We start from the raw sequence: 27993 nt of genomic DNA, 5'->3' as shown, positions 1-27993 counted from the left end.
ACTAAATTATATTTCTCTGAGATTACTCATTTTTCAGAATTTGAATGTTTTATAACAAGAAGACTGAGCAAAGTGTTACTCAAATATTATGGGCCAATAACACACACACCAAAAAAACTGATGGGCTTCAGCAAAAAAGAAAAAAAGACTATATTCTATAGTATTATTATATTCCACAGTTTCAGGTTCCTATTGCCTTAATCTATGCATTTATATACATGTATATGATAAAGAAAACCTATCAGAAAACTTTGGCTTGATTCTGATCGGCCAAATTATATTTCATTTTTTTTTTCATTTCCTTATCTGCAAGAAGGAGAATTCAGAGCCCTTCCACATTTCACAAAGATATCAAGAGTATAAATATCTACTATCAGACAGTCAGCTAGGCCCACTACATAAATTACTTTTTATTTTCCTCATACTCCAAAAAGTAGGCATTCTTCCAATTTTAAAGATGAAAAAACATGACCTCAGTGAGGTCAGGTGACTTGCCCAAGACTGCAGAGCTAGAATTTAAGCCCAATCCTGTAATCTTGAAAACTCTCAGACTATTAACACATTTGTGTTCCTTTAAAAAACCTATCAGATATAAGATATTAAATCATAAAGGTGAATTTTTAAATAACAAATGGTATTTTATTTAATTTTTAACAAACCATATATAACTTAGAAATACTTGCCATATACACCATTCCTGTATATTCCTTCCTTTGGCATAACTTGATAGTTTTTTCTTAGTAATAGATAAAAAGAAGATAGAAAAGATAACAACAAGAATTATTATTCTGGGTCAAAAAAATTGCCAGTTAGTCTTTAATACACATATTAAATCCAATGAACTACTAGTAATTAACTGCCTATTCTCACAAAACTATGTCTCTCAAAATTAAAAACTACAAATGGCCTAAGGTTTTCCTGAATCAGAAAAATCTAACCTCTGATTAGAAACTCTAAATGTCACTAATTCTCTGAACTTAAAAGGTAACAAATTTGAATAAAAGGATCATAATTCTTTCTCAGCATAATTTATAGATTTACTGAATTGTGAGCTCTTCCTACTAAGACTTTTCAGGTACCTAAGTCATCTACCAAGATATTGTCTGAAGTAGTCTAGATATTTAACAAAAAGAAACTGCTGCCAGATCATCTTTATTTTCCTTAACAAAATACACATAAGAGCACAAAATTCATTTATAATATCAGCATTATTTTACAAATATAAATAATGTTCAAAATTCAAGTACAGTCAAGTGCAGAGATATTTCCTATATGTTAATATGTAAACATAAGCTAATTATATACATCAGGTACCTCTGGCCCAGCTGCAAAATAAGAGACATCAAAAGTAACACTGCACTTGATTGTTCAACTGTAAGAATTCACACAAATGCCTATATTGTTACTGTAATAACTTTCATACCTCTTGATGTAAATGCCTAAATAGATATTTTACCCCCGGCAAATATCACAAGAGTTAAAATTCTATCCATTTTAATAATGAAGTATTAAAAATCTTAATTGAGTTTCATTCCTTAAAACAAACGCTATTAGAACTTATTCCTAACCAAGGTTCTTCCTATGCCAAATGTATTTACAGGTCACAAGTAGAAAACAAAACTTCTGTTATATTTGTTTACTTTTAGAACAGAAAAAAATACCTAAACGTTGTCTAAACAGTGTGGGTTTCTGTACATTCAAAAGGATTTTACTTTACTGACACCATTTGCTTTTAATTTTAATACCCAGTAGACATAACTTTGACATATTGAAATAGCTAGGCAATCTGAAATTCAAACGATACCAAGCATGTCTTTGAGGGGGCGAAAAAAAAGAAAGCACTACCTTAAAAAGCAATAACTGACATCAGCAAGACTACAAATATCCAGTTGAAGGCACATGGAAGCATTTACTACATTGTCAAAGATTCTCCACTTAGTTCAGGATTAGGAACAGCATCAGCTCTGGGAACTGTGGACTTGTCTTCACTCATTGAGGTTTCTTCATTCTCGGTCTCTTCTTGTTTCTCCTCTGGTTCCTCTATGCCAGATGCTTGTTCAATCACTGGGTTTGTCTGCTCTGTATCTGGTATTTTGTCATCTGTCTGTTCTGTACTATTATCTAGAACATCTTGTTCTTCTAAAGATTCTGAAAAGATAAAGAGTAAAAACTTTAGGAATAGCCAATGTTAATAAGTACTAAATAAGATAAGCACGTGCAAAGAAACTAAGAAACAGAAGAATAGTCTAACATTATCCTTAAAATATATCTTTTTAATGTACTTAAGTACTTCATGCACGCATACTCAGTCACTAAGTCATGTTGACTCTTTTGTGATCCCATGCACTGTAGATCACCAGGCTCTTCTGTTCATGGGATCTTCCAAGCAAGAATACTGGAGTGGGTTGCCATGCCCTTCTCCAGGGCATATTCCCAACATGGGGATCAAACCAATGTCTCCTGCATTGGCAGGCAGATTCTTTACACTGAGCCACTTTGGAAGCCTATCCCTATAGCATACTATATATGAAATGGTATGAATGAAGGAAAAAACAATTTTGGGGAAACATACCCATAAACATAATTTTACCTAAAGTCCCATTGTTCACAAAATAAATGAACTTTCATAATACTTAAGAACTTTCCTAAAGATGGATTTGAAAGCTGAATGTCTGAATATATAAAAATTCCAATAGAATTATATATTATAAGACAACAGCCCAGCAAAAACAGCAAATGCACTAACTCCCAGATTATGTTTCCTGAAGGAACTAGTCTCTCTTGCATCCAGGCAACACTGTGACCGATGTATAAATGTGTACCTTTGTAGGGTGCATATGTGTGTATAGGTGGTGTGATTTCCCACACTGATTTACATCTCTATTATCCATGACTGTGGGGGTCTGGATCCACCTTTTCCAAAGTCAAGACAAGTCTTCCGTCATCCCTGTGCAAGACAAGTTCTTGGGATTTAAACCTCTGGGTCAGAATATGCTACATACCTTGAACGCTAGGGAGCCAAAGGGAAGAGTCTTTTGCCTCTGTCTCCATTAGCAGAGGCCAAGTAAGGGCATTGGTTCCTAACCTGAAAGTTTACTTCTTTCAAACTCTCTTTTGAGTTTCACTAACTCATATCTCTTAATAATAATTTAATAATAATAACTTTAATTCTTCAAAGTTTAAAGAATAGGAAAGGGAAGGAAGTGACAGGAGCAGAGTTTTGGGCCACTCAATTTCCAAATTAAAGATAAACACCTAAGTTTGAGGTGTTTCTTTGTTTTGTTTCTGTAATAAATAGCAACTAATATTACTGCTAGGACAAATATAGTTAAACTACATCAGCAAAGCAAATACGGAGATTTTCATACCCTCACAGATGATCTCTTATATTACAAATGCTATTGATTCAAAAATCTGGAGGACAGGCCAGTTTACACTAGTAAAAAGTTCTAGATTTGTTCCTTGTAGAATAGTAACCCACTCCAGTATTCTTGCTGGAGAATCCCATGGACAGAGGAGTCAGGTGGGCTATAGTCCATAGAGCCACAAAGAGTTGGACACAACCAAAGCAACTTAGCATATAATAAATGCCAGCATTTTGATAACAAAATTAATACTTTTTAAAGAAAATATGCACACATGTTGACATGGAGGTTTTATAAATTCATGGTTTTATCACTTTTAATAAATACAAATTATATCACATACTCTATGTGGAGTTGAAAATAAATTTTTAACTTATTTTTAAACAGATTTTTTGACTCTAGTTTACGGAATTAATTACAATCTCTTTCTTTCTTTTTATATATAGAACAAAAAGCAAAAATTGCATAGCTAGGGATATCCAAGTTAATGAGGTTTACTGTATGAAAATTTCATATGCTCACAAAAAAGATGAGGAATGTTCACATGTCACAAAAATGCTATTTTATTGTAAAAGGAACATAAAATGGCACTGTGCACCACTTGGAATCTTACAAAAATCCAAAGTTGAAAAGCAGGAGGTCGAGTCGTGCTATACGAAGTTGTGTTATATCCAGTGGTCAAAGGAAAAGCAGAAAGTGAAATGAAACTCTATGGACATGTACAGACCATTTCTGATACAAAGGCAAGCAAACTCTTCAGTGGAAAACATCAGGAGTCAATAAATGAAAGTCAGTCATGTCCAACTCTTTGTGACCTTGTGGACTATACAGTCCATGGAATTTTCCAGGCCAGAATACTGGAGTGGAAAGCCCTTCCCTTCTCCAGGGGATCTTCCCAACCCAGGGATTGAACCCAAGTCTCCTGCATTGCAGGTGGATTCTTTACCAGCTGAGCCACAAGGGAAGTAAAAAACCATTTGTAATCTACCTTTACAGAATTTATCCAGGGAGAATTTTAAGAGTCACTGTCTTCTACAACTCTCTGGCCATAGAGCAATACTTACTTGCCAAGTATTTTACAAGTGGTTATGAGAAGGGAATGGCAAACCACTTCAGTATACTTGCCTTGAGAACCCCATGAACAGTATGAAAAGGCAAAATGACAGGATACTGAAAGAGGAACTCCCCAGGTCAGTAAGTACCCAATATACTACTGGTGATTAGTGGAGAAATAACTTCAGAAAGAATGAAGGGATGAAGCCAAAGCAAAAACAATACCCAGCTGTGCATGTGACTGGTGATAGAAGCAAGGTCTGATGCTGTAAAGAGCAATATTGCATAGGAACCTGAAATGTCAGGTCCATGAATCAAGGCAAATTGGAAGTGGTCAAACAAGAGATGGCAAGGGTGAACATCGACATTCTAGGAATCAGCGAACTAAAATGGACTGGAATGGATGAATTTAACTCAGATGACCATTATATCTACTACTGTGGGCAGGAATCCCTCAGAAGAAATGGAGTAGCCATCATGGTCAACAAAAGAGTCCAAAATGCAGTACTTGGATGTAATCTCAAAAACGACAGAATGATCTCTGTTCGTCTCCAAGGCAAACCATTCAATCTCACAGTTATCCAAGTCTATGCCCCAACCAGTAACACTGAAGAAGCTGAAGTGAATGGTTTTATGAAGACCTACAAGACCTTTTAGAACTAACACCCAAAAAAGATGTCCTTTTCATTACAGGGGACTGGAATGCAAAAGTAGGAAGTCAAGAAACACCTGGAGTTAACAGGCAAATTTGGCATGGAATGCCAAATGAAGCAGTGCAAAGACTAATAGAGTTTTGCCAAGAAAAAGCACTGGTCATAGCAAACACCTTCTTCCAACAACACAAGAGAAGACTCTACACAAGGACAGCACCAGATGCTCAACACCAAAATCAGACTGATTATATTCTTTGCAGCCAAAGATGGAGAAGCTCTATACAGTCAACAGAAACAAGTCCAGGAGCTAACTGTGGCTCAGATCATGAACTCCTTACTACCAAATTCAGATTCAAATTGAAGAAAGTAGGGAAAACCGCTAGACCATTCAGGTATGACCTCAATCAAATCCCTTATGATTATACAGTGGAAGTGAGAAATAGATTTAAGGGCCTAGATCTGATAGAGTGCCTGATGAACTACAGAATGAGGTTTGTGACACTGTACAGGAGACAGGGATCAAGACCATCCCCATGGAAAAGAAATGCAAAAAAGCAAAATGGCTGTCTGGGGAGGCCTTACAAATAGCTGTGAAAAGAAGAGAGGTGAAAAGCAAAGGAGAAAAGGAAAGATATAAGCATCTGAATGCAGAGTTCCAGAGAATAGAAGAACAGATAAGAAAGCCTTCTTCAGCGATCAGTGCAAAGAAACAGAGGAAAAGAACAGAATGGGAAAGACTAGAGATCTCTTCAAGAAAATTAGAGATACCAAGGGAACATTTCATGCAAAGATGGGCTCGATAAAGGACAGAAATGGTATGGATCTAACAGAAGCAGAAGATATTAAGAAGAGGTGGCAAGAATACACAGATGAACTGTACAAAAAAGATCTTCACAATCCAGATAATCATGATGATGTGATCACTAATCTAGAGCCAGACATCCTGGAATGTGAAGTCAAGTGGGCCTTGGAAAGCATCACTACAAACAAAGCTAGTGGAGGTGATGGAATTCCAGTTGAGCTGTTTCAAATCCTGAAAGATGATGCTGTGAAAGTGCTACACTCAATATGCCAGCAAATTTGGTAAACTCAGCAGTGGCCACAGGACTGGAAAAAGTCAGTTTTCATTCCAATCCCAAAGAAAGGCAATGCCAAAGAATGCTCAAACTACCGCACAATTGCTCTCATCTCACATGCTAGTAAAGCAATGCTCAAAATCCTCCAAGCCAGGCTTCAGCAATATGTGAACCGTGAACTTCGTGATGTTCAAGCTGGTTTTAGAAAAGACAGAGGAACCAGAGATCAAATTTCCAACATCCGCTGGATCATGGAAAAAGCAGGAGAGTTCGAGAAAAACATCTATTTCTGCTTTATTGACTATGCCAAGGCCTTTGACTGTGTGGATCACAATAAACTGTGGAAAATTCTGAAAGAGATGAGAATACCAGACCACCTGACCTGCCTCTTGAGAAATCTGTATGCAGGTCAGGAAGCAACAGTTAGAACTCGACATGGAACAACCGACTGGTTCCAAATAGGAAAAGGAGTACATCAAGGCTGTATATTGTCACCCTGCTTATTTAACTTATATGCAGAGTACATCATGAGAAACGCTGGACTGGGAAGAAACACAAGCTGGAATCAAGATTGCCGGGAGAAATATCAACAACCTCAGATATGCAGATGACACCACCCTTATGGCAGAAAGTGAAGAGGAACTAAAAAGCCTCTTGAAGAAACTGAATGAAGTTGGCCTAAAGCTCAACATTCAGAAAATGAAGATCATGGCATCCGGTCCCATCACTTCATGGGAAACAGACGGGGAAACAGTGGAAACAGTGTCAGACTTTATTTTTGGGGGCTCCAAAATCACTGCAGATGGTGATTGCAGCCATGAAATTAAAAGACGCTTACTCCTTGGAAGAAAAGTTATGACCAACCTAGATAGTATCTTCAAAAGCAGAGACATTACTTTGCCGACTAAGGTCCGTCTAGTCAAGGCTATGGTTTTTCCTATGGTCATGTATGGATGTGAAAGTTGGACTGTGAAGAAGGCTGAGTGCCAAAGAATTGATGCTTTTGAACTGTAGGGTTGGAGAAGACTCTTGGGAGTCCCTTGAACTGCAAGGAGATCCAACCAGTCCATTCTGAAGGGGACCAACCCTGGGATTTCTTTGGAAGGAATGATGCTAAAGCTGAAACTCCAGTACTTTGGCCACCTCATGAGAAGAGTTGACTCATTGGAAAAGACTCTGATGCTGGGAGGGATTGGGGGCAGGAGGAGAAGGGGACGACTGAGGATGAGATGGCTGGATGGCATCACTGACTCGATGGATGTGAGTCTGAGTGAACTCCGAGAGTTGGTGATGGACAGGGAGGCCTGGCGTGCTGCGACTCATGGGGTGGCAAAGAGTCGGACACAACTGAGCAACTGAACTGAACTGAACTGATGATTTAGTAAACCCTCCAATAAAGTTACATGAAATGAAAAAACAAAAAGCTCAGAACTCAGGACTCAGGACTCAACTCATCAATAAGCATGCTTCAGTGAACATGGGCCCACATAGTCTGTTATCTGTTTGACAGATTATCTTAGTATTAAACAGGAGAGGTATCAAAGTTTATGATTTATCATATTAAAGCTTTGTGATATAATTAAACAGACACATCCCCAGTCAAATACAATGCAAATTTTAAAATTCTGGGATCTTAAAGAAGCAGTTAATACAAAGAGAAAATTTATAATGCTTAATTTTGTTACCGTATATAGAGGTGAATTATAAGAAATACCATGTGAATTCTATGAAAGTCAATTATTTTCATAATTAGAAAATAGCATTCTATACAAAACTTGCTCATCAATACTATATTGTATTTCAGAAAATATACAGAAGACTAAAAAATGGTGAAATGATGAATAGGGTTTGAGAACAAAAAGTGTATTAATGACTACTTTTCTTCCGCCAGGTTAATCTGTAGAAAAGTAATATTAATAGCAGTTAATGCTACAAAAATTTTACATGTCATGATACCTATAATGCAGATATCAGCTAGTCTAAACAACATAGATATTCAATATATGTATGTCAATGTCATTTTGTGAGAAGTCATCCCAACAAGCTTTAAGTGAACTAGATGCACAAGATTAACAGAGATGTAATTACATGCCAGTTTAATAACTAAACCACTGAACTTTATAAAAAGATTATTAAATATATTCCAAAAGTATTTACTTTATTTCTGTGGGAGAGTATCATTTGCCTGTTCTAATAAAAACAGTATATTTTTTCTGTGAAACTGTTAGTTTATATATAATAGCTTGGTGGTATAAAATTCATTACAGTAGATGTCAATATTTGGGCATAAAATACCAAAAGAGAAACCATATTTCATGTTCACACTAATTAAACAGGTCTACTCTCCCCTGTGCAGCTCCAGTTTAAGAATAAAATTAATACAGGGTTACCCGAATAACCTAATTCCATCTGTAGGAAAATTTTTAAAATCACCTTTGACATCTGTAATGCCAAGAAAACAATCTATCACAATGTGATAAAACAAAAATGATCCATGGGATTTGTTCCTTACCTGACTCATTCCCCTTCTACTCTCCTACCCCAATATTCTTGAGAGAAAAGCTTTTCCCACCAAATTGTAACAACTGGCATCTGGTTGTTTGGGTAAAGCTTCAATTCAGCTAGATAGCTCAACCTCATAAAACTGAATGTAACTGTATAATGAACACTGCCACTGCCTCACCTATAAACCACAAACATGCAAAAACATTTAAGAAGACCACTGTCCCTTTGGGTTTTTATTCTAGCTCTTGAAAGGATAATTCTCCAATAAAATTAAAGAATAGTTAACAAAAGAATTTCATACATGTCCAAAAGAAACACATAATTTCTGCAGCAAAATACGTGATTCTATTTATATTATGTATTCCAAAACTCCTAATATTTTGGTGATTTAGATTCTTCTTATTCCTTTTTACAATAACTTTAAAAAAATTTTGCCTTGCTAACATATCAGTACCTACTATATGTACAGACTATAAAATTCACCCAAAGGAAATTGTTAAATTAAAATGGACAATTTGTCTTTAACTCATAGATTTCGAAGTTTTTTTAAGATTTTTCTGCCTTAAGAAAAACAGCCAACTTATATTCAAGGATCAAAGACACAAATTTCATCACAAAATGCAACTTACTGGCTCAATGAATAAAATTCAAATAAATGATAACCACCTATGAGAAAATAGCTCATTTTAAACATAAAAATGTTGTGTAATTATTTACCATTTCTGAACAAATCCATCAGATGAGTCATTAGAATGTCATTATTAAGCAATAATGTAAAACTGCTAGGTGAAGGTGTTTCAGAAAAGGAAACCAACGGCTAAAAGATCTCTATGTCTAAAACAAGCATGAAAAAAACATAATATAGGCAAGTTTACATCTTGAGTAAGCTATACATAGCTAAAAATAAAGACATAAGTTTTTCTGATCTGATACATAGAATTCAATAAAATCTACATTATCAAGTACTACAATTTCCTAAAGCACCTAATAAGCAAAACTAAAAACAGAACTTCCCCTAGTTCAACATAACCTAATGGTAACAGTATATTGCTGAAACAAAAGAAAGGGAAGAGCAAAAATCAGATTATCAAGATAAATTTCACCTCATATAAATTTTACTTGCTATTTTTGATAGTACTAAATAGACGCCATGAGTTTTATTACTAGCAAGTTATTTCCAGTGAATAAAAGTTATATTCTACTAAAATAATTACATAAGATCTAACTAAATATAACTGAACAACAAAAACAATATTAACGTTTTTTAAACATGCTAACTCCAAATCACTATACTGGAATATTAATAGTGTAGTAACCTTGTACTCTAATTATTACCATATCTAACAAAAAGAATGCTATGAATCAATTATTTTGAAAAGCACATTTAAAAAAGAAGAAAAACTGATAAATTGACTTTAACATGGCTTAGCAGACACTCATTTACTGCACTATTCATTTCACAATAAAAGAAACCAAAAAAAAACTAAAAACCAGCTCATTACTTTGACATACCATATTTAGTATGCTCTTAGAATAAAGTGACAATCTTAATTTTTTGTTTTCTCTAATAGTTTATTACCAAAACATCTGTGTACATAGTTTTAGAAAGAATTTTAGGAATTCAAATAAGCAGTTAACAGGAGGAATGTCTTTCTTCTAGCACTCCTTCTTTGATGAAAACTTTCCAAGGTTTCATGTGTTGTTCCAAGAGTGGTCCAAAAATTTCAAAAGCCTTATGCCTCATCCTAAATGCAAAATATTCCAGTAGAATGAAGATAAAATTTAAAGTCTTGCATCATAAATTGAGAAAAGGATTTCTTGTATTAATTCTAGATTCACATAAGCGGTTATGAACTATTCTTAGAAAAAAACATTAAGATGAAAGAAAGTTACCTTTTGGTTCCATCTGTAAATTCAGTAATGCAATCTCAAGAAGCTGGTTCAATACTTTTAAAAATACATAAAAATTAAAACAGGAAAGTTTTTCTTTCAGACCCTAAGTTTTGTGTAATTATTCTACACAGATGTGTAGAAATCAGCAATCTAAGCCCTTCATCACACTGGCTGTCAACAGAGGGAGTAGGTGATTGAGATGATATGCTCCTTACTTCACAGTTCAATTTAATCATAAAGGTACGCCACAGTGTTTAAATAAGTGCAGCTTTATCTCTTCATCAGAAATACTTCCCGCCATTTACCAATGGAATCCAGCTTGAAATTGATAACCATATATCACAGTGTTGAGAGACAGGAGTCTTGGAAAAAATTTTGTCTTCTGACAAACCAAAGAAGTAAAACGATGCTCATAATAGCCATTTTGATGAATCCAAAAAGAAGAATGAAGTTACTAGTGTAGTGACTCTTTTAACCAAATGGAATTGTTGCTTCAGTTTCTAGCATTGTGGAGCTATCACACCCTGCCTCAATGTCTTCACCTATTAACGTTACCTTATTAGGGTTGAGTTTGAGCCAGTTAGACTTCATTCCGGAGGTTTCTGACAGAAAATGAGACATCTGGGGTATTGCTCCTCCTAGATTAGATGAGAAGGAAAGGTATAGCTGGGTGTTGTTTGCTAACTTTGCATCTTGACCTTAGCAGAAGATAAAAGCATGGGACTCATTATCAAAATATCTATTTTGTTGGCTGTTTTTTCTTTTTTTGTCCCAACTATTGCTTTCAAATATTCACTTTAGCTTTCATAAGCAAAGTTACTCATGGCAGGGACTCCAATTTTTCCTCTAGGCATCTTCAGGTTGGAATTCTTTAATTTTCAGTTCCAAGAGGCTGCAATGGCAAGGCAGACGATTTGCATGTAACAGCATGCAGCTCAGAGCATGACTTAAGCAAAAGAAAAAAGTCCGACATTGTGTTTGGAGTTGATGTTGCAGACATGGAGAAGACAAATACAACGATTCAGCGTTGAAGTACACAGGCCTCTTGTCATGGCTCTCTGTATTCAAATTCATTTTGATATTTGTTAGTAAGCCAAAAGCCAAGCCCAAGTCAACACACATATTTTAGGTTCATTCTTCAAAGTTTAAAAAAAAACAAACATAGTCAAAGTCTCATACCAAACTTCAGATATGTGAAAATTCACTGCCTTGTATATTTTTCTCAGTTAAAGCACTTTTTCCATTACCCAGTGATTTTATAAAGAAATCATATATATGTAAATGATAACTTCCAGAAGTTAAAAGAATGAATACTGACTGCTACCTTAAACTATGTGAACAAAACTTCCCATATGGATTTTTTTTTCCTGTACGGGGTGAAGCACCAAAATATCAGGGACTGTGTCATAACTTTAGCAATCTTCATAATTCAGAGCTGCTTAACAAATAGTTCCTCACCCAATATTAATAACAAGAAATAGTTGGCAATTAATAGTCAGACATTCCATCTCATCTTTTCCATTTTTTCATGAAACTTCCTTAGGAATTCCTAAAACAGAACTGAAAGATAAGTTCTAAAACTCAACGAATCCTAATAACTTCCATTTCTTTAAAATAAGTTTGCTTTACAACAAAGGCATTCATCAACAATATTAAATTCTATGGACCTTGATAAATTGTCTGTTTCAAAGGAACACCAGTCCTGTCAATATAGTCATCCAAAGAATGTAAGGCTGACTTTTCAACTTCAGAGCTTCCTGTTTTCGAGTAACTTCTAGTCATAGAAATGGTAAGGCACAAACCTATATTTATCAGTGTTAACTATAATTATTATAAGAAATTGACCCTTATGAGTAGTGGCTTCATAATTATCTTAAATCTGCTTCATTTATATAAATTGAAAAACAATTCCATGAAAGTATTACTAGTTAAATCTCCCAAGTTAATTAAAAAGATAACTCCATAAATAATATTTACCAAGCTATTTCTAGATCCTGCTTAACACAATATATATTTTAAAGCTCAAACACATCAAACCAAGTGCATAGGAGGCCATAATATCAGAGCAATACCTGATATACACATGCTGCAAAATCTGATCCATTCTTATCTAAAACAATTATGCTTTTATTGTTGAAAGCAAACATTATCAAGAGACAAAACTTTTTAATTAACATATTCATACCTTCATTGATCTGGTTCTCTGATGAAAGTACATTTCCTGAGGGCAAGGAACCAACTGTACTTGAGCCTTCCAATGCCTGCCTCTTTTCAAAACTAAATTCTGGAAGTCTTGGAGCCTGGGGTCTGGTTTTTCTAGCAGGATTCAAGAAAAAACAGTAGGCACAACGAAAAGCTGTAGAGAATTAAAAAAAAAAAAAAAATTACCATAAACCAAAGAAACTTTAAGGACTAATCAAGTAACCCTCAAGGTTATTTTTACAAAGAATATTTCAAAAGCCATTTATTCCTTGTGAAATTACACATGGTTTTAATAATATTATGGCAGGTGTTCTAACCAAAGTTTATTTTAAAGTATATTTTTAAATTATTATTAGAATTATAATACCAATTTAAAGCAGAAAAGATAATAAGTTACATAGCAGGCTAACTAAGAGCAAAACAATAATAATGATCTAAATGTATTATAGAAATTATACTTCTAGTCACCATGAGGTCTCTTAAAAGCCAGAACTTTACTCATCTGCCCCCCAAAATGTTGCATGTTATATATATTTGAGAAGCATGATTAATTTAGTTGAATATTTTTAAATAGTAGCTGCACATGAAAATACTCTGAAGAGCTTTAAAAAAAATGCTGATGCCTGGGCCCCACCTCAGATCAACTAAAGCAGATTATTTGTAGGTGGAACCTGGGCATCACAATGTTTAAAAGCTCTTCAGGTTAATTCTGATGCACAGTGAAAGTTTAAGAACAGCTAGCCTAGAAGTTGTACATTGTATGAAGAAAAAACGTGAGCTGTCTTTTCTGCTTTGCTGTGTGTTCTATAATATGCCTAAACAACATATACAGAGCAACACCTAAAACAAAATGGCATTACATGGCAATTGGCACAGAATGAAACATTTAAGAGTAAAATATTTAAAATCTAACTGCCAAATAATTCTTACCAATGTACTCAAATTCTTCTTTCAAAGCCATGCCATTGTGAGAAAAACACTGCTGACATATAAGGGCATACCTACAGCAAAAGGAAAATAAACAGATTAGTTACAAATGCAGACAAAACAAGCAGGAGAAGCTACTTTAGCCATCACAGCTAAAGTACACAGTTAGATTACATAGCATTTAATGTAGCTAGATGTGCCATAATAGATATTACTTCATAAACAATAAACAATACTCTTTATGACAACAGTCAAAATTTCAATTATTTTACAATATTATATATCAAATTAAAAATAAACTAAGAAACAGTCAAATAAAATTTTCTTAGTAAGCAGAAATGTATTTGATAACAGAACACTTAAATTTTAATGTTTCCTAAAAAAAAAAAAAAAATTTTAATGTTTCCTAACACATATTCCTGGGGATGATAGACCCCAAATCTGTGGTCAGATAAAGAGTGGAAAAGATGAAGCCTCTTAGAGATTCACAAATGAGTATTATTAAAACCTCTGTGAAGTCTTGTAGTAAAGAAATGAATTTAATTTTGTTTAGCCCAGTCCAAAGGTTAATTTCTGTATATCATGATTTCTTAGCTATCCCAGTTACACTTAAACATCTTCCACATTTTCTATTTATATACCCTTTCTGTTCTCTGAGTAAATACTTAATAAATACCTGGCCCTATCAAACAACATTCTATCTGTTTTGAAGAACATATAATTTTTCACATTAATATTAAATTCTAATCTCTTTATTTAGACAATAATATTAACCAATAACCTTGTCAAATATCTATTCTTAAAATACCCTAAGAATTATTTAAAAGTCTATACAATGACAATTGCTCTGCTCATATCATACTTATAATCCTAGAGTTATTATAAGGATCAATTAAAATAACTGGAGAAGCATTTTGGAACTCTAAGTGTCAAATACAGGAAGCTGTCCTCACTGTTATTAAAATTATCACTATCATTACATCTAGTACTCATATCTATAAAACTCCATTTCTTATAACCTACCAACTTTTCACTACTGACAAACTTCAAATTCAAAAGATTCAACAAAATGATTCCAATTCTCTAAAAATAATGTTATAGCAGGGTTATAGCAGTTACAATATTTTTTTTGTTATATATAATACATTTTAAAATATTTTATCCAAATACTTTATCTAGATAATCTACTACTGAAAAATAACTGAGTATGTACTCTTTTGCAGGGACATAAAATACTCCATTATGTTCTAAAATCAGGAAACAACTACAAAATCAGAGAACATTTAGTGCATGTGCACATGTGTGTACACACAGCCCCCTCCCACTCTGACCAATAAACTTTCTTCATTTTTATTTAGCTACACCCTAGTAAACATTACCTGTTCTGTGGACCATCACCAACTAAATACTCAACAATTCTATCCAGAGCACCTCGTTCTCGAGGCAGAATGGGTCTTGCTAAAGGTGGACCAGGAGGATGAAGACCTAGTAAATAAATATACACAAAATTTATATGTGTGAAATACATTTAAACTTCAATTCAGTTGCCAAGAACTACTTATGCTTGTTAAGAGTTTTTTAAATGACTTTAACAAAACAAAAATGATACTATCTCTGTATTCAAATTTTCATTAAAAATACTACAGTACAAAAATATATTTATATATGTGCTATATTAGAACCAGCAACATAATCTATTAAGGAATAAAACTATGTTGAGTTCTGTACAAATTAATTTTTTAAATGCTCAGACTCTTAAAAGTTTATGTAATAATAAACTAGGAGACTTCCACTTTGTACCATAACACAGTAATCAGAGTCAGATTTAATCTCCCATTTAAAACAACTAAAATACCATGTAAAATATATTATGCAATGGTTTTAGACACACTGGATATCAAGTAATGTAGGATAAAGATCCCTGAGACACATACAGCAAATAAGATGAGCCCTACAACTGCCCCAACTTATTGTCTGGAGAGTTTTCCAGGTAGCAATTCAGGCAGAGTAAATCCAGGTGAAGTTCATTAGTCTCCCTGAGTTGAAGAGAAGCTGGAACGCTGGAGAGGCCAAGGCAGGTTGAGTTCACTGGGAACAGTACCAGAGAGGAGGGAATGCAGAGACCCAGAACACCAAAGATCTGCCCAGGATGCAAATGAGAAAAACTACCTGAGGACAGAGAAAGAACTGCTCCCAAAATACTAAAGGTACCAGTGCTCACATGGGGTCAAAAATATCACATGTTCCCACCAGCCAGGATGGAAAACTTCGTAACTCACAGGTCACTGGGTAAATATTCAGAGAGGCCTTGTACAGTAATTTTAAAATATTCTCTACCCAATATGGCAAAATTTACAATGTCTGACATCAGATAAAAAATTATTAGTCATGCAAATTGGAAAGAAAATAAAACCCATAATGAGAAGAATCAAAAGTGACCCAGAAATGATGGAGGTGATAATATTAAGAGACAAACATATTAAAACACTTATTATGACTATATTCCATATGCTTGAGAATCTAGATGAAAACTGTAATATGTTAAGCAGAGACATGAAAAAAATTTATAAAAGATCCAAACTGAACCTCTACAGATGAAATCTACAATGTCTTAGATTTAAAAATTCACAGATGAAATGAACAGCAGTTTGGACATTACAAAACAATTAGTAAATCTGAAGATAGCAATAGAAGCCATGCAAAAGGAGACACAAAGACTAAAAAGATTTTTAAATGAACAAATCATCAGTGAGCTGTGTAACAACCTCAAGCATCTAGTATACGTATAATTGGAGTTCAGAAGAGGAGAGGAAAAAAATTTGACTCAAAACAATAATGCACAAAAATTTTCAAAACCTGATGAAAACCAAAAACATACAGACCCAAGAACATCAACAAATCCTAAGTACAAGAAATAATTTTACACCAAGATACAGCATAATCAACCTTCTTAAAACCAGTGACAGAAAATCTTAAAAGCAGTCAGAAAAAGATACATTAGTACAGAGAAACAAAGATAAGAATGACAGATTACTCATAAGAAAATAAGCAAGCGAGAAGACTATGAAACAGTATCTTAAAAGTTCTGAAAGAAAAACTATCAAATTAGTAAAATTATCTGTATTAGTGAAGACATCTTTTAAAAATGAAGGCAAAATGAAGACTTTTTTCAGACATACAAAACTGAAAGAATTCATCACTAAAAGAACTGTACTATAAGAAATGTTAAAAGAAATCCTTCATGCAGAAGGAAAATGACACCAGACAGAAAGCTGGATCACACAAAAGAAAGAGTACCTGAAATGGTTACCATGTGGGTAAATATATAAAACATTATTTATATCGCTTTAAAAAACAATTGATGGCTTAAAGAAAAAGTAATACAGGTTTCCCTTGCTATCCAAAAGTTCCCATGAAAGCTTTCGCAAGCCAAAATGGCATAAAGTGAAGAAGCAATTACCTTAGGACACATCTTGCTAATGGATGCACAAAATAAATTGAGACAAAGCACAGATGCTCACAGACAAAGTTCAAAGCTATGGCGGCTTGATGATGAGATGCTGAGTGTAGTTCCCAGGGAAGGAGCTTGGTGGTGCCACTCTTGCTGCTCAGGATGCACGCTGCCTCTACAACGGCTCGCTGCAAAACAAATGCTGAACGCTATTTTCGCTTTTCATCTTTTTTTGTAAAAGCGAAAACCTTCTTCTGATTCTTTCAATTAGTGGAAACAGGCACTAATGTAGGTCTTTCATAAAAGCAAAGTGGTGTAAAGTGAACTTTCAAAATGTGGAGGATATATCTGTAATTCCTTGTGGGGTTTATAACACATGTATAAGTAAAACGTATGACAACAATACCACAAAGGCCAAGGGGAAAGAAACATTAAGTATACTATAGTTTGATTCTTAATCTGTATGAGAACTGGTGTCATACCATTTGAGATGAACTATGATAAATTAATGATACATATGGCAAACTCTAAAGTACCCACAAAATAACAAAAAAGCACTATAGCTAATAAGGCAACAAAAAATAAATGATTAAAAGCAGTCATAAAAGATGCTCAACCCACAAGAGGCAGAAAACAAGAAAGGTAGCAGAACAAATGGGACAAATAGAAAACTAGCACAATAAAAGATGTGAACTCAAACTTAAACATACCAATCATTACATTAAGTGTAAGTGGCCTGAGCATCCTCACTGTAAGGCAAAGATCGTCAGAACAGATAAAAAAGCAAGACCCAACAGATGCTGCTTACAAAAAATCCATTTTAAATATAAAAACACAAATAGACTAAAGGTAAATGACAGGGAAAACTACATAAGTACGCTAACACTATTCACAAGAAACCTAGAGCACCTGTATTAATAGCAATCAAAGTAGATTCTAGAGCAAAGAATATAAACAGGGATAAAAGTGTAATTTCATAATGGCAAGGAGTCAATTCATCAAGAGAACATAATAATCCTAAACCTATGATGTATGTGCATTATAATAGAGTTTCAAAACACATTATGCAAAAACTAAAAGAAATACAAAAAGAAACAAATACACAATTATAGCTGGAGATTTCAACAGCATTCTCTCAAGCACTGACAGAATAAACAGACAAAAAATCATTAATGATATGCAATACTACCCACTTAACCAATTTGATGCAATCAACATTTACAGCCATTCTACCCAGCAGGAACAAAACATATATTCTTTCCAAGTGAACATAGAGCATATACCAAGACAAATGATAGTCTGAAACATAAAACAAATCTCAATACATTCAAGAAGATTCAATAATACAAAGTATGTTTTCTGACCACAACATAATTAAACTAGAAATAAGCAACAAAAAGACATCAGGAAAATACTCAAATATTTGAAGACTCAATAATATATAAATAATCCAAGCTTTAAGAAAAATAAAGAAATTAGAAAGTATTTTTAACTGAATGAGAACAAAAAACCAACATATCAAATTTATGATATGCAACTAAAACAATACATAGAGGAAAATTTATAGCACTAAACACCTATACTGCTAAACACCTACAAACGAGAATAAATCTAAAATCCATGAATTCAGTTTCTACCTTAAGAACCTAAAAGGTAAGAGCAAATGAAACCCAAAGTAAACAAAATAAATGAAATAATAAAGATCAGAGTGGAAATTAATAAAAATATACTAGAATAATAGAGAAAAGATAATTCTTTGAGAAGACCAAACTGATAAAGCTCTAGTCAGACTAATCAGGATAAAAAGGAAAGATACAAAATATTAACAATGAGAGAAATGACATAAATCCAGATAATAAAGATATTCAAAGAATAATAAGGGTATATTATGAATAACTTTCTGCCAATAAATTAGGAGAAAAAAATTCCTCAAAAGACTACCAAACTACCACAACTTACTCAACAAGAAACAGAAACTTCAACTTGCTAAAATTTTGTTAAGAATTTTTGCATCTGTAAGGATATTAGTCTGTAGTTTTTTCTTTAAAAAAGTTGAATTTTTTTTTTTAAAAAAGAGAAAACCTTCCACAAAAAGAACACCAGGCCTATTAGCCACCTCAACCTGTAACATTTAAATGTATTACTAAGAAATAATACCAATTCTATACAAACTTGTCCATAAAACTAAAGACAAGAAAATGCTTTCTCATACTGAGGCCAGCAATACTCTTATACCAAAACCAGACCAAAAAAATTACAAGAAAAACAAAAAAATTACAAGAAAACAAATAAACAAAGAAAACCGACAAAACAAAATTACAAGAAAAAAAACAAAAAGCAAAAACAAAACAGACCAGTATCTTTAAGGAAAACTGATGTACACATTTCTAACAAAATTTTAACAAACTGAACCCAATAATATGTATAAAAATTAAAACATGACCAAGTCAAATTTACCTCAGGAAAGCACAGTGGTTTAATGTCTAAAAAATGTCAGTGTTAATGAGGTGGATGAAACTGGAGCCTATTATACAGAGTGAAGTAAGCCAGAAAGAAAAACACCAATACAGTATACTAACGCATACATATGGAATTTAGAAAGATGATAACGATAACCCTGTATGTGAGATAGCAAAAGAGACACAGATGTATAGAACAGTCTTTTGGACTCTGTGGGAGAGAGAAAGGGTGGGATGATTTGGGAGAATGGCATTGAAATATGTATAATATCATATACTAAATGAATTGCCAGTCCAGGTTCGATGCATGATACTGGATGCTTGGGGCTGGTGCGCTGAGACAACCCAGAGGGATGGTATGGGGAAGAAGGAGGGAGGGGGGTTCAGGATGGGGAACACATGTATACCTGTGGTGGATTCATGTTGACGTATGGCAAAACCAATACAATATTGTAAAGTAATTAACCTCCAATTAAATAAATTTGTATTAAAAAAGATATTAACATTGGAATAAAAAAATCAATCAACGTATTTCACCATATGAAATAGTGATATTAAAAAAAAACTAAACTAAACTAAAACCCTGTAAGAGCATCTCAATAGATGTAAAAAAAGGATTTGAAAAAATCCATCATCTGTAACTGATAAAAACCTTCAGCTAACTAGGAATGGAAGGGTACTTCTCCTCAATCTGATAGGGGCTATCTATTAAAAAAAAAAAAAACCTATAGCTTACACTGAGTTGAGTGATAAAAAAGTAAATGCTTTCCTCCTAAGATCAGCAATAAGATAAGGATGTCTGCTCTCACCACTTCTATTTAACACTGCACTGAAAAGTCTAGCTAGTGTAATAAGGCAAGAAAAAGAAAGGAATCTACATTTAAAAGGAAGAAGCAGAATTGTATTTAGTCACCAACAATCTGAAGCCTGTTTAGGATATATTATGGAATCTATATAAAAGTTATAAGAATCAGTGACTTTAGAAGTATTACAGGATATAAGATCACTATACAAAAATCAATTTCTATGTACGTTACCAGTGAACAATGGAAACAGTTAATAAAGTATTTAAACTAGGATAAAAACATGAAATAATCACATGTACATTTAATCAAAAAAGGTACAAAAGCTATAAACACTGTAAAACATTGCTAAGAGAAACTAGAGAGTATCTAAATAAATGGAGAGATACATTGTATTCCTATTACAAATTAGCCAGTATCAGAGATGATGACTGGAGAGTCAGGAGTAGAGGAATAATTTAGAATTTAGTTAATGATTACATTATATAAAACAGTAACAAAAATAAAGTTACACATTCAAAATTACGAATTGTAACTCCATAATCTCTGAAAACTGAAAGAGAACTGTTTGTAGGAGATATTCTAAAATTAAGAGACTACACAGAAGGCACTGAGAAGAAAGTTAGAGAATAAAGTAAACAAGATGTGATGTTTGCCTTTGTAAAACAAGGCCAGATAAAAGTAAGATAGGCAGCAATGGACGTTTACATGGAGACCTTCCAAACAAAATGAGGTTTTGCTGAAACAAGCCCTGCAATACAAGGATTAAAGGTCTTCAAAATGACTGTTACAAAACCTTTAAAGCATTTAAAAAATGGCTTTAGGGCAGCAATATGATAATACTATTCTAAAAGATAAGAGATTTGCCTTGTAAATAGTCACAAATCTTAAGGCTGTTACCATCTTAAAAAGGGGGGAATGATACAGAATTATAGCTAATAAATGAAATTAGGTTCTAGAATAAGTTTTCAGTACTAGGAATCAAGTGCATTTTTCACATTTCATTGGCTATTGGCATTTCTTTGGCTAATGTTAGGTAGAGTCATACTTAACATTCAATCATTAGCATCAAAAAATAAACTTGAATGCAGACATTAAGTGTCATCCCTCATTATCAAATTTTCAACTTAAACAAACACGGCAAATTAAATTTTGAAAGCATTTAAGCCAGCTTAACTTTTGCTGGAGTATTTTACTTCTACATGCTTAAAATTAAAATGTCCATAAAGGAATCTGGATAAATAAAACAACAGATTTCATAAAAATATCTTAACTCCCTTGCATGTTAATAACTTTTAAAATAACACATCTTTGTATTCATGCTGTTACGGGTAACAGTAATTAATACAAACATCAAGAGCAATCATTGTAGGAATATTGGTCATTTTTACACAGCTTGGCAAATTATCAAGTACCTGCTGGTTATTAATTTTCAAACATATGGGAGCCCTGTGGTAATACACATTAAATTGATTCTCTTTCACAAATATGGCATAATAAAAAAATGAATTATTAATCTTCTCTATAAGAAATCACTTAGTTCACTCACATTTTTGGCAATGTACAACTTAAATACAAAGTCTTTTACACAGAAACGAATTAAAAACTTTAGTAAAATATATTATGTTTACATGACCATGAAATGGTAGGCTATTGAAACCCTGTTCTTACATGTGCTATTATATAGTTTTTATTACTCTGTATAAGTGATAAACTCTAATTTCTTTAAAAATAGTTAGATATACAAAATGTATTCTCACAAAAATAGTTCTTCCATTAAACAATTAAGAGCTTTACTTTACAAGTCATGGGTATCTCAAATCAACCAGTAACAACCGAAAGATGAATAATTTTCAATCAATTTACTCAATTTCACAAAATATACAGTTGCCCTGAGTGACATCATTATATGTTAAGTTTAAAAGTATTTTTTCAATAACCAACAATTAAAATTTATGATTTGTATTCATTTCATTTATAGTTAACTTTCTTAATATATTTATAAGTTAATAGTTTTTTAGTTTTCTAAAATCTTATGCTGTTTTCGAAGAAAAAGGAGGGGGGAAAAAATCTGTATTAGTAACATTTAGATTGCTTACTGATTTTATTAAGACTATGTAAATGCCCTGAATATCTAATATCAACTTCTGACAAGGCTCAAAGTCATAAATTATATGTAATTGGTCATGAAATATGAAATTAATCTAAATTAAAATTAAATATCCTAAAATAAATAATTTATTATCATATTTAAGAATCTGACATGGGACTCTACATACAATAATGTGATCTGCTGAAGAAGAAGACTTTCATGTCCTAATCATACTCCAAAAGAAAGTTGCAGGGTAACATAATCTATTACACTCCTAAAATGGGATCTTCCCCTAGAGATCTACAAAACTGAAAAAGGAGAATCCAAAGAGATGAAATAGTAGTAAAGGCAGTATGTTAATTCAATAACTTTATGTTAAATTATCTGTCAGAAAATATTGAGGCTCTATGGCTTAAAAAAAGAAAAATCTACCAAGCTCACATTAACATTAGTAGTATTACACACTACAGTACATGAATATTCTTCCTGAAATGTTAATCTGTCAAGTTTGAAAATATATATGAAGGGTTTAGCAAAAAGCATGAATACATTCCCAAAATGTTCTCTTCTATCCTCATTTTATATAAATCTGGAGCCATTCTAAAGCTGAATATAAAAAGATATGCTATACTGTTGACTACAGAATACTACAAAGTTTTATTGCCATTTAAACAAAGAAGCCATAACAGTTAAATGAGCTCAAGAAATAGGTTTCAGTATCACAAGGTGCCAGCTGTAAAGAGTTATGGCTAATTGAATATGGAACTCCTACTTAATCAGATAACTGCTCTGCTATTTCCAAATGAAATGCCATTTCCACACTGTCTGAAAATGGCCCATTTTATTGGTAACCAGAGAAAACAATATAAACTGTAAATAACATTAAGTGCTCTGTTTACCCATTCCAGGCACTGAAGTAGCAGGGGATCCAAAACGTCTTGGTAACACATTTGATGATAAGGCTGGAGTAACAGTTCTTTCTGGGGGTCCACCAGGGGCTGAAGTGTCCTTTGGTGGTCCAGGAGAAACTGGAATTTGCGGAGGAGGGCCCTGGCTGGAGCCTGCTGGTGTTGGAGAAAGGTTTCTTTGAGCGGCAGTTCGCTGACGAATCTCTGAAAATAAGAATTAAAAGTATATATTAGGTTTAACATTTAGCATACCACCATCAGTCAATATCACAAATGACATATTCAATAAAGCTTTGCAGCACTAGAAATCATCTACAAGGTCAAACTGCTTATAAATAAGAAATCTGTACAATGTAACACTGAAAACTAACTACGAAGTACTCCATTTCTGAACCTAAAATTCAACTACATGTATATATTTACATAAGTCTTGATCTAAGTCTACCTACTGATACTATTTTTCAAAATAAATTCAAATAAAATAAAATAAAATCACCCAATTATGCATTATATATTTTTATAATAAATCCCTCCCAAGTTATGATAAAGAAAGTTTATCAGAATCAGTGAAAACACCAGTGAAAACTGTGGAATTGTTTTTTCAAGATAAAAAAATGGTAATGCTAAGAAATGAGCAAATAAGTATATCTGGAATTGTCATGTAATTTATGAAGTAATTAATCTAAGTAGTCATAGAAATGCTGAAGAAAGGTACCATTTCTATTCTTCTTTATACTACTATCTTTTGGGGTAAATTTTTTTTGGTCAATACATTCAACAGAGGAAAACTTTCACTGTGCACAAACAATACATTAGAATAACAAATTTTATCTTTTGATGCAGAAATTACAAGAAGTCGGTAAATGAGTCAAATCCAGGCTGCTGCCTCTTTTGTAGTTTTCCACTGAAACACCATAACACAGTTCTTTACATACTGTCTATGGCTGTTTTAGAAAAGTTTGAGTAAACACACTAGAGACCATATGGCTCTCAAAGTCATTCACTATATTTACTATCTGTTCCTCTACAGAAAATTTCATGATTCCCCTCTGTACTCAGTAACATAAAATTCAATTCTATCATTCCCCATTCTCACCAATACCTTACTTGAATGTTGACGGTACGATCTCAAATAAAGATGCACTTCTAACTTTGTAATTCTACATATCACCTTAAATTATTACAAATCTTGAAATGGTAAGCCAAAACTAAAGAAGTTATTAATAAATTTTAATTGGCATGACTGGTAAAACATGCAGTTTCAGAAGCAAAATACTTTAGATTTGGACTCCATTTGAGTTAAATATTTTCAGAAACAGCTCGTTGCAATCACAACTTGAGCACCAGATTTCAGTTTACTATAGCCTCGTCAACTATTAAGAACCTGGGTCCTGCGGTCAAAAAGGTTTGGTTAGAATCCCAGCTACAGCTCCATGACCCCAGACGGGTTAACTTTGTTAAGCCTCTATTTATTTGCAAAATTAAGATAATAATATCCTAACTCAGAATTGTTTTAAGAATTAAATAAGATAATGTCTTTAAGTTGACAGATCACATTTATTGAATACAAATCTCAGATGACAGTGCTTTCATACAGTTAAGTATTTTCAAATCACCATTTAGCTGTAATTATTGGGACCAACAAATTTTCCATTGGTTCTTAATTTAGTCTCTAACCTAGCCACTGCAATAATAAATTACAAGCATGTTATCACTATATAAATGGATATGTCCTTATATTTGGCTATTTTCCTTACAGTTTATGGAAAATTTCAATTTTACCTAGATTAATTATATCCTAATTAAATCAGCAAATTAACTGGTCACTTAATTATCTTTTACTCACAAGGAACTTCTTAAAAGATGGTACACATTAGGAAAGCCATTAAATTCTACAAAAGGTACTGAGTTCAGTGAAATCATCTAAGGATCTGATTACTGAAATTAATTTAAAAAACAAGGCATCAACATTTTAAATCATTTCTTTGGCAGATTTTTAGATAAAACCTAACTCCAAAAGGCTTCCCTAGTGGCTCAGTTGGCAAAGAATCTGCCTGCAATGCAAGAGACCCAGGTTCCATCGCTGGGTCGGGACAATTCCCTGGAGGCTATCCTTGCCTGGAGAATTCCATGGACAGAGGAGCTGGGCAGGATACAGTCCATGGCATCACAAAAAGGAGGATACCTATGCGACTTTCACTTCACTTTCAGCTCAAAAATGGTATTTTTCTTCCAGATAAATGCTTACCATTTATTAGACTATCTTAAAACAAAGACTTGAACAAAGACTTAAGACTGCTTCCTCTGAGCATGCATTTACCCAGCAAAAATTAACTAAAGCACACTTTTAACGTCACTCATATGCTACTGAAAGGTAAGGTCTATAACTAAAAGGAACACCATATCCAGCATTCCATAAAAGAGATTTGGCTTCATATTATTTCTAAATCTAAAATTAGGCAGACAAAAGGGAAAACTGACATAAAAGAGTTAGGAAAGGGAGAAAACATAGTTTCAGTATTTACAAAGGAAAAGAAGGTAACAAAGAGTTACAATGACTATGGTTGAAAACAGCTAGCAATACAATACCAAATCTATATTTGGTAAAATACTATAAAATATTCTGGTAGTCTCAATGAAAAACAGCTAAGATTTACCTACTTTAGCTATGTGCCATTTACAAATGCTTTGTATTATTAAATCTCTTAAAAAGTTTCTCACACTCAACAAAATAGTCATACTGGATATACTGAACATTTCCCACATTCAAACGTAAAATATCATCCCCTAACAACATTTACCAAGCACTCCACATAGGTCTCATTAGGTACAAGGACTATCCCATAAAGTTAACTCTTGACTAGAGGATATCCTTATCAATGACCAATCAATAATTCAAAAAAAATCACACTAAGTATGAGGACATTAGCTTCAGCTATGTCCGACTCTCTGAGACCGTATGGATTGTAGCCTGCTAGGCCCCACGGTCCATAGGATTCTCTAGGCAAGAATACTTGAGTGGGTTGCCATGCCCTCCTCCAGGGGACCTTCCTGAACCAGGGATTGAACCTGCATCTCTTAATGTTTCCTGCATTAGCAGGCAGGTTCTTTACCACTAGCACGACTTGGGAAGCCCAATTTTAAATTCAAAATAAATCAAATAGAATCAAAATGAGATTGAAAACTACTATTTTATGATAAACAAAAGGAAGAAAACTAAGTTTAAAGTAATGACACAGAATATGTTTTATGTTGTTAAAAACATAAATTTTGGAATCAAATTGTCTGGATTTAAATTTTAGCTCCACCCTGTTTATTAGCTGTGCAGGAAGGCTTTTCCAAGTTGATGAAATCTCTCCGTTCAGTTTCCTCATAATGAGAATACTTACCTCTTACGGTTGTTATAAAGAATAAATGAGATAATCAACACAAAGAGCTTAGCCAGAGCATAAGAAAAGTACTTAATAACTATTACAAGTGGTATACATCTAAAGGTTCCAGCTTGTATAATAAATCTAAAGCTGAGCAATCTAGAATTTCTAAAGTAATTATTAAAACAAAATACAGATATTAGTTTGCAAATTAAATGTTTTCCTAGAGTTATTTGCAAACTTGTTTAAATGTATTATATAAAACTTAAATCTATTACTCTAGCTTGCTATTAAATACTTCTTGAGATGAATGTTCTATAACACCAATAATTGTCCCCTAATTTATCAGATTTTAAATAATGATTCCTTATACATACAGGTAGAAGGTTTTGTCTTTGTTTTGGTATTAAGCTGTAGTAGCAAAAACATCATACAACAGTTAGGAGGCCTATATTTTCATCCTAGCTGATACCACCATTTCCTTATGTGAACTAAAAGTCTTTTATCCACTCTGGGTTTCAAATTTCTTTAAAAGAGTGTTGGAAGAACTACAGAGACAATCCTCATATTTTCCCTAATACTGGTTAAAGGCTTTCTGAACTATCGTGTCCAGTCTTAAGCATCATACGAAGAAATTTCAATGACTAGGATTTTAGTAACCAACAGAAACGTCTTTAAGTCTATCAATGATTAGCATATGCAGATATGGACACTTAAATTCAGGAGAATTTGGTTCTTTATAAATGTGATCATGAGATGCAGTTAGGTGGAACACAGAGATATATTTTCAGGAGAGTTTCTACTTTTGAATTTATATAAATTCAGGTCTCTTGTTTAAATTGATATGATTCCTTTAAATAAAATAATAAAGATCATGCATCTGATATCTCCTTTTACTTTCTAAATGATCTAAAGTCTGCATTCACTGTATCATCTTCTTCACATTCTACTTATACTAAGCTCCTTTAAATTCAGCTTCTGCCATGCTTTTCTATCCGATTTGTTTTCTCAATACGTCAATGGCCTTTTATTAACAAAAATGACTCCATAACCTTTTTCTTCCCATAGAGGCAAAGCTTTAAGGAAAAAAAGAAAAGAAGAAAAACTTTCCTAACAGTTCATTCTTCAACCCAATGCAATATGGTTTCTGTCCTCCTCCTTAGCTACCAAAGTATCACCTACCACTCAAAGTACTATTGCTTTGGTTACCAACTTATCATCATTACTGTTATTAT

General features: G+C 33.3%; 1 protein-coding gene across 2 annotated transcripts in view; it reads right to left on the bottom strand.

Moving 5' to 3' along the window:
* Nucleotides 1-617: 617 nt before the first annotated feature.
* LNPK (lunapark, ER junction formation factor) overlaps nt 618-27993 on the bottom strand; it is a 92786-nt gene continuing 65410 nt past the window's right edge. The window contains exons 9-14 of one of the 2 annotated variants that reach the window (XM_069577140.1): nt 23379-23591; nt 15054-15159; nt 13678-13748; nt 12731-12901; nt 11101-11183; nt 618-2148 (exon numbers count right to left, since the gene is read on the bottom strand). In XM_069577140.1, the coding sequence (XP_069433241.1) occupies nt 2140-2148; nt 11101-11183; nt 12731-12901; nt 13678-13748; nt 15054-15159; nt 23379-23591 (653 nt within the window). In that variant the 3' untranslated portion in view covers nt 618-2139. The remainder of the gene's footprint in view (nt 2149-11100; nt 11184-12730; nt 12902-13677; nt 13749-15053; nt 15160-23378; nt 23592-27993) is intronic. The other variant, XM_069577139.1, reaches the window with a different exon arrangement.

Source organism: Ovis canadensis, chromosome 2 (genome assembly GCF_042477335.2).
Source record: "Ovis canadensis isolate MfBH-ARS-UI-01 breed Bighorn chromosome 2, ARS-UI_OviCan_v2, whole genome shotgun sequence".
NCBI classification, from domain to species: domain Eukaryota; kingdom Metazoa; phylum Chordata; class Mammalia; order Artiodactyla; family Bovidae; genus Ovis; species Ovis canadensis.
This window is presented reverse-complemented; position numbering and strand designations above follow the sequence as displayed.